This window comes from Erythrolamprus reginae, chromosome 2, assembly GCF_031021105.1.
Source record: "Erythrolamprus reginae isolate rEryReg1 chromosome 2, rEryReg1.hap1, whole genome shotgun sequence".
Classification (NCBI taxonomy): Eukaryota; Metazoa; Chordata; class Lepidosauria; order Squamata; family Dipsadidae; genus Erythrolamprus; species Erythrolamprus reginae.
Genome location: NC_091951.1, coordinates 5,985,630 through 5,993,991, shown reverse-complemented (window position 1 = coordinate 5,993,991; position 8,362 = coordinate 5,985,630). Strand labels below are relative to the sequence as shown.

Below are 8,362 nucleotides of genomic sequence, written 5' to 3'. Positions count from 1 at the left end.
GAACCAACTCCCACCAGAGATTTGTACCATCCCCACCCTCCTGGCCTTCTGAAAGGTTTTGAAAACATACCTATGCTAGCAGGCCTGGGACTGTTTAATGATAGTATTCTACTCCGGTCAGTATTATGAATGAGTTGCATGTGGGTTTTATATTGGGTTTTAACTTTGGTATCTGTTTTTATTGTATCTAATCTGGGGTATTTTTTAAATTTTTGTATTCATTTTAATGCCGCCCTGAATCCATCAGGAGAAGGGCGGCTTATAAATTTGAATAAATAAATAAAATAAATAAATAAGCCATATTGACTTTTATTTTATGCTTATCTACTATTCTATCTATTTTACCACCATTACAGTTTCTATATCTCTAAGGAACTTACTAATAACACCTGTACACAGTATCTGTCTGTCTGTCTGTCTGTCTATCTATCTATCTATCTATCTATCTATCTATCATCTTTCTTTCTTTCTTTCTTTCTTTCTTTCTATCTATCTATCTATCTACCTACCTACCTACCTACCTATCTATCTATCTATTTGATATAATACACTAATTTGTTCATTTGTCCTTGCAGTCCTAGTATTAGTATTAATATTATAATGTTTAGCAAATTCTTATTTTCTTCTGTCAAGCTACTCATACAACAAATTCCATACTTTATAATATTCAGAATCTTCTTTTTCTTTCAATTCAATAGTCAATTTATCTAGTTCTGCACAATCCAAAATCTTTTTAAACATTATATTTTGGGTAGGTAGCCCTCCTTGTTCTAGTATTGTGCCAATATAATTCTTACAACTGTCAGAATGTGTAATATTATATATTGGTTTTGTTTTCCTATATTTCTATCCAGTGTCCCAAGGAGAAATGTTTCTGATTTCTTTTTAATTTTTTGCTTAGTTATTTCTTCTAGCCAGATTTTAATTTGTAAATATTTTCCTTTTAAGCTGTAGATTTTGTTAGTCTGTAGTTTTTATTCCAAATTTTATCCCATTGTTCTAATTCTATATTATATCCAATTTTTTTTTGTCAAACAATCATATTTCCCTTTACAATTTCTTCTTCCATTTTATAAATAAAAATGTATATGTTTTTGTTATTGTTTTCTCATCTTGTGATAGTAAAATTTTATCTAATTTTGATTTTCCCTTTGCAATTCCACATTTCTTTTTATTGTCTTTAAATCTTGATTTATTTTTGTCATAGGGCCACCAATCTATTTTAATTCCTTGTTTTATTAACTCTGACATTTCTTTTATTTCTCCTTTCTCATCCAAGATTTCCAAGTATTTGATCATTTTATGTAAATCTGTTGTTTTTGGGTATGTTAGTGCTTCCATTCCAGAGAACCAGGTCAGATTCTCTCTGTAACGTTTCCTTTTTCTTTTTGTCCAAATTCTGTATAATGATTCTCTAAATTTGTGATTTTGAAAATATGTGTGTATTTTATGTTTCCCATCCCAAAGATTTGCATGCCATCCAATCTGCACAAAATATCCCTCGGGCAATAATATTTTTTGGTTTTCTAATTTTATTTAATTTTTAATTTATTGCATTGAGCAAGCTTGATAATAAAGTTTCAAATCAGGTAGTACGAATCCTCCTTGCTTCCTATTGTCCTGCAGGTATTTCTATCAAATTCTGGATTTTTTCCCAGCACAAATAAATTTCATTACAGTATTGTTTAAACAATCAAAGTATTTTTTGTCTAGTTTTATTGGTACAGTTTGAAATAAATATAGAAATTTGGGTAGGATTGGCATTTTAATTGTTGATATCCGTCCTAGAAAAGAAATTTGCATCTTATTCCAATTATTTAAATTTCTTTTTGTTTAAGTAGTTCTTCATAGTTGTCTTGTTTAATTGTTGTACATTTAACCATCAAATTTATTCTTAAGTATTTGATTTTTTTAACACTTGAATTCCCAATTTATTTTCCAATTCTTATTTTTGTTCATTTGATAAGTTTTTAGTTATGATTTTAGTTTTCCTTTTATTAATTTTTAGGCTGACCACCTTTTCAAATTTGTTAATTTTATCTATTAATTTTGGTGTTGTTTCTATAGGATCTTCTATATTTAAAAACTAAATCATCAGTGAAGGCCTGCAGTTTATATTCCTGGTCTCTTATCCTTAAACCTTTAATTTCTGGTGATTTTCTAATTTGTTGTAGTAGTGATTCTATTGCAAATATAAAAAGCAAGGGGGATAACGGATAACCATGTCACACTCCTTTTGCAATATTAAATTTATTGGTTATGTCTCCATTATTCTTGCTGTTTGTTTTGAATATATTGTGTGTATCATAATATATTTTTTTCCAAAATTCATTTTTTCAAATTTATTAATAAAAAAATTCCCAATTTAAATTGTCAAATGCTTTTTGTGCATCATGGAATACTGATGTTGCAGATTTTCCAGGGTTTGATTCATAATATTCTAGTACAGTATGTCAAATACTATCCTTGTGCTGTTTGTTATGTATCTCTTTGGGAGGAAACCATTTTAGTCTGGATGGATAGTTCTATTTAATACTTGTTTTAATCTTTCTGCCATAATTGAAGTAAAAATCTTGTAATCAGCATTTAGCAGTGAGATTGGCCTACGATTTTGTTTTTTTGTTTTTCTACTTTCTTCAGAATCAAAGTGATTAATAACTCTGTCCATAAGTTTGGTATTTCTTCTTTCTGTAATACTTTCTTGTATACAGATAGTAATAGTTTTGTTAAAATATTTTGTAATCCTTTGTAACATTCCCCTGATTCTGGAGTTCTATTATCTTTCTGTTTATATTATGCGTTTTTCAGTTCAGTCATTGTTATTTCCTTGTCTAGAATTTCTTTTGGTATATGTATTTATTCTTTTTCTCTTTCCATAATTTATAAGATAGCCACCACCCTGGCTTGTTAGTGTGTTCACAATGGTTCTGCCTACCTGCTTTTTTCATTTGGGCAACTTCCTCTTGCGTCAACTCTTAGGTCCATCCTTTGTGGGGTGTTCAGGGATTGGTCCTCTCCCCCATTCTGTTTAACATCTACATGAAATTGCTGGGTGAGATCATCTGATGGCATGGGCTAAGGTTACAGCAGTATGCTGATGGCATTCAGCTGTACATCTCTCCCCCATGTCAATTCAGTAAAGCAGTGGAAGTGATAAGCTGGTGCCTGGAATCTGTGAGTGACTAGATGGGAGTCAACAGACTCAAACTCAACCCTGAGTGGCTGTGAATTTTGCCTCCCAAGGACTGTTCCAACTGTCCATTCTTGACTCTGGGGGGGATTTTAACCCCCACAGAATGGTTGTGTAATTTGTAAGTCCTCCTTGATCCATAGCTGAGATTACAATAATATCTCTTGGCTGGGGCTAGGGGGACCATCACACAGATCCACCTAATGCACCAGTTGTGGACCTATTTGGATAGAGAGTCTTTTCTCACAGTCATTCATGCCATGTCACCTTGTGGCTCAACTACAGCAATGCATTCTACATGGGGCTACCCTTAAAGAACATTTGGAGATTTTTTAAAAAAGATTGACTCAGCCTTCTGTGGGGACCCAGATTGTTGGGGGCAATGTGTAATTCTATAAACCAGTTAGAGAGGGTGGTAAAAGAAATGTGAAATAGTATATAAGTTCTATTGCTATTTAGTCAAATAGTGAAGGGAGGACTGAACAGCTCTTCTTCACTGGCTCATCTTTAAAGTTGCTTCTTATTTTAGGAAGTGTCAAATTGCTTTCAAAATTCCTGGATGTTTCAATTCTAGTTCCATCCCTTTCTGGAGAAGAACGAGTTTTGCAATTTTTCCTGGGAGAAATTATACTTGGACCAAAGTGGAAATGTAGCAGCAGATCTGAATATCATAAGTTGGTTGCTTTTCCCCAATGAGGATCCCATCAAAGAGCAACTGGGGAGTCTTGAAAGACAGAGGCTTATTATCAACCCAGATGCTCTTGCACGGCTAAAGTTGCTCAACAAGGTGGTTGAAAATATTGGAAACTTTTCTCTGTCTATATAGTTAGTATTGGTGTCCCCTGGGAGAGCAGGATTATGTCTTTTTAAAGAGTCCATATTTGACCAGTTATCAATGCCTCTGTTTTACCCCACTGGGATAGGCCTCCTTATGCTGGGAGGGTGATCCAAGGTATTCATTCAAAATGGAACCACAATGACTTGTCCGATGTGAGATAATGCCTTTATATAGAAAAAATAAGGACTGAACGTTGCTTTTATCCCCCAGGCCAAAAGTCCTTTTTGACAATTGAAAAACCAGGGTCAGTTTGTAATGAAATGCTACTTTGGCTTGAAAGCCCAAATCCATTGAATGCAATTGCTTATCTTGATTGTCAGCCACCTTAAGTCTTCAAAGAATTTTCCAAATTTAAGTAATAAATAAATGTAAGTCTATCTTTCCATGTCATCTAATTGTAATTTGAATTTTGGGAGGTCATAAAGGACATGAGGTTCTTGCTCTGGTTCTTGGGGGCTCAAAGAATTGAACACAACTAGCAATTAACAAAAAATAATTCTTCAAATTCTTATTTGGGCCTTAGAAATATCCCCTTCCCAAACAGGTCTCAAATCCATGTCCCATGTGCTGCAAAAAAGATGCCGGACTTACCCTTTTTGAGTAACATGTTCTTATGTTTTCACTTCCACTCAGCCTCACTATAATTCTAGAAACTAGGCAGTCGTATTTTGTCTTATTTCATCAGCATGGCAACTGTATGAATTGAAAATATAAATGTACATCTATAACTAAATAATATCCCATTTGAGATTGACAGTCCTAGTTTATGAGCATTTTTTTCTTTATATTTTAACTGGAACAAGGATTTAGATTATTTTCAAAGGAGAGTGGGTTTGAAATACTTTATGTAATCCAGAAAAAAACTTTTCCTGATCTATTGCTCAGCAGTTTCTTTTTATTTTGATCAACTTGATAAATATAAATTTGGCGGATATTTTGGAATGGATTTTGTTTTTCTGCTTAGTCTCTGCCTCAATCCAAATGTGTCGACAATTGTCACCCTGGATTTGTAAAAAGGGCTCGGAAAGAGGAACCAATCTGCTGTTATGATTGTATTTCTTGTCCAGAGGGGACCATCTCCACACAGGAAGGTGAGTGACACCCTCATTGGATTCAACCAGAACATTTTGTCAAAGTGCATGTTAAAAGACATATGTGAATTTGATTATTTTACTCTTCATTGCTATTTTTAACATGTCCAATTTGTTCTATAATGAGAGGAATAGGAACTTGAAGAATAAGTTTGGAAGAGATAGAAGAACTTAGTGGATTGGGCAAGAATGAATTTATAGGTATGATTGGGTGAATGTGAGCAACTGGTTTTAAGAAATTGGGTTTTTAGGATGTTTTTAGATTTCGTTTTCTAAATTTCCTGTATTTTTCTTGATGTTAGCCGCCCTGGAGAGAAGGGTGGCATAGACGTCTAATAAATGAATGAATGAATGAGTAAATAAATAAATAAATAATAAGTTGAATTCTGTTTAATGAAGTATCTTTTCTATTTATTTATTTATTTAATTAATTAATTTAATTATATTTCTATGCTGTCCAACTCCCTAGGGACTCAGAGTGGCTCATTGGCATCCTTCAGTATTGAAAGACCATGGTATCATGCTCTGGATTCCCCAGATCATGAAGCCTGGGTAGATTATATGGAGGATGTAGGCCAGGGTGCCTCACAACAAAATAAACATGGTTCAATATAAAAACATTTCAATTTATAACAACAACAGCAGCAGCAGCAACAACAACAGCAACAACAGAGTTGGAAGGGACCTTTTCTCAGGGAGGGAATTAGAAGAATTAAACCAGATAGAGATAAACAAGGAAGATGTTCTTGTATGCCTTTCTAAACTAAATGTCATCAAATCGCTGAGTCCAGATGGCATTCACCCTAGAGTTCTCAAGGAACTCAAGTGTGAAATTGCTGAACTTCTAGCTAAAATATATAATATTTCTCTAAGACCAGGCACTGTACCTGAGGATTAGAGGGAGGCAAATGTAACCCCAATCTTCAAGAAAGGATCCAGAGGTGATCCAGGAAATTATAGACCAGTCAGTTTAACCTCAGTTCAAGGCAAAGTGATGGAAACCATTATTAAAGCTAAAATTACTGGGCACATAGAAAAAGAGGCATTGCTGAAAGAAAATCAACATGGTTTCTGCAAATGCAAACTATGTCTTACTAACTTGTTAGAATTCTTTGAGAGTGTAAATAAACACATAGATAAAGGAGACCCAGTTGATATTGTATATCTTGACTTTCAAAAGGCTTTTGACAAAGTCCCTCACCAAAGGTTCCTTAAAAAGCTCTTCAGCCATGGAATTAGAGGACAGGTCTTGTCCTGGATTGGTAACTGGCTAAATTGTAGGAAGCAAAAGATGGCAATAAATATCTGGTTTAAGATGGGTAATCAGATTGTTTTTATCTTTCTATGTCTATATCTATATTTCATATTACTGTTTTCTCAGATACTGAAAAATGCACCAAGTGCCCAGATGATAAATATCCAACTGATGACAGAATCCAATGTATCCCCAAAAGAATAACCTTCCTGTCCTATGAAGAACATCTGGGCATCATCCTGGTTTCCTTTGCTGTATTCTTGTTTCTAACCACAGGCTTTATTTTAGTCATATTCCTTAAATATCTAGAAACTCCCATTGTCAAAGCTAACAACCGTGACCTGTCCTACATCCTCCTGGTTTCCCTCTTGCTCTGCTTCTTGTCCTCCTTTTTCTTCATTGGCAAACCAAAGAAAGCCACCTGCCTTCTCCGACAAACTATGTTCAGCATCATCTTCTCTGTAGCTGTGTCTTGTGTGTTAGCCAAAACAATCATGGTAGTTTTGGCCTTCATGACCACGAAACCAGGGAACAGAGTGAGGAAATGGTTGGGAAAGAGCTTGGCCAACTCCATCATCCTTTCTGGTTCTGCTGGAAAAATGGTAATTTGTGCGATCTGGCTGGGAGTTTCTCCCCCATTTCCTGACTCTGACTTACACTCCCAGCCTGGAGAGATCATTCTGCAATGCAATGAAGGCTCTGTCACCATGTTTTATGCTGTTCTCAGCTACATGAGTTTCCTTGCTGCCATTTGCTTTGCAGTGGCTTTTCTGGCCAGGAACCTGCCTGGGGCATTTAATGAAGCCAAACTGATCACCTTCAGCATGCTGGTGTTCTGCAGTGTCTGGCTCACCTTCCTGCCCACCTACTTGAGCACCAAAGGGAAATACATGGTGGCTGTGCAGGTTTTCTCCATTTTGGCTTCTGGTGCTGGCCTGCTGGGCTGCATCTTCTTCCCCAAGTGCTACATTATCATCCTGAGACCAGATCTAAATACTAAGGAACATTTAATGATAAAAGTCAGTGTCTGATCATGAAGTAGTTTCTCAGGCTCACAATACTTATTTATTACAGTCATTATTGCATTTGCATGCTTGTTTTGGCAATTAAGGTCATTAAAATCAAAGGAAATAAACGTAGAAAGAATGTAAGATTAAGTTAGGATAATCAGCAAAGTGTAAAATAAATTAATGAATCATCTCAATTGTCATGAAGCTAGGGAAGGACAAGATAAGAAATAAGATAGTTATATTAATATAATGCATCTGCAGAGGAGACAAGATTTTCCAAGATTAAGGTGAGGGGGAGAGATATGACATCATCCATCTCAAGTCCACAGCACATCCTTTCAGCCATTCCATAAAGGCTCCATGTGGTTTAGTGGTGGCTGTGGCTTATCTTTACTCATCAGAGACACCCATGTGTGTGAATAGAAACGTAATAACACAATTTTATTTGCGCCAGATGTCACCAAGGAACCTGATGTCGTAAAGGTTTGCAAAATTATAGCACCATCAATCTCCCCTAATGAAATAATTGAAGTTTCTAGAGATAACCCCAAGTTCAATTATAAAGATGGTTCGGTGGCCCCACAATTCTGTAAAGTCATTTGCAAGGATGAATCCAGCAAATGGAAATTCATTTATACTATAAACTCTATTACCAGAAATGACTCCATCCTAAAAAACTTCTCCCAGCCTGATTTATCCATTCTACAATGAATCCACTCTCATGAACTCCAAACAGAACTCAAAAGACATCATGACCAAGGATATATAAATTTATACATTGACTTCCACACTGACTGCATCAAAACTAAGGCCTGCAATCCACCATCCAACACTCAACCCTCTGTCATCCAAAACCAACCCAACATCCAACTCACCATCAACCAAACCCAACCATCTATCACTCAAAACTAGGTATGCACACTCAACAACCAACACTCAATTCTTGAACATTCTATTTAAAAAAAATATTTTTATTAA

General features: G+C 35.2%; 1 protein-coding gene across 1 annotated transcript in view; it reads left to right on the top strand.

The window, feature by feature from the left end:
- Positions 1-7,405, top strand: part of LOC139163189 (vomeronasal type-2 receptor 26-like) — a 15,245-nt gene extending 7,840 nt beyond the window's left edge. Inside the window, exons 5-7 of the mRNA XM_070744149.1 lie at positions 3,765-3,977; positions 4,993-5,119; positions 6,501-7,405. Of these exons, the coding sequence (XP_070600250.1) occupies positions 3,765-3,977; positions 4,993-5,119; positions 6,501-7,405 (1,245 nt within the window). The remainder of the gene's footprint in view (positions 1-3,764; positions 3,978-4,992; positions 5,120-6,500) is intronic.
- The last annotated feature ends 957 nt before the right edge of the window (positions 7,406-8,362 follow it).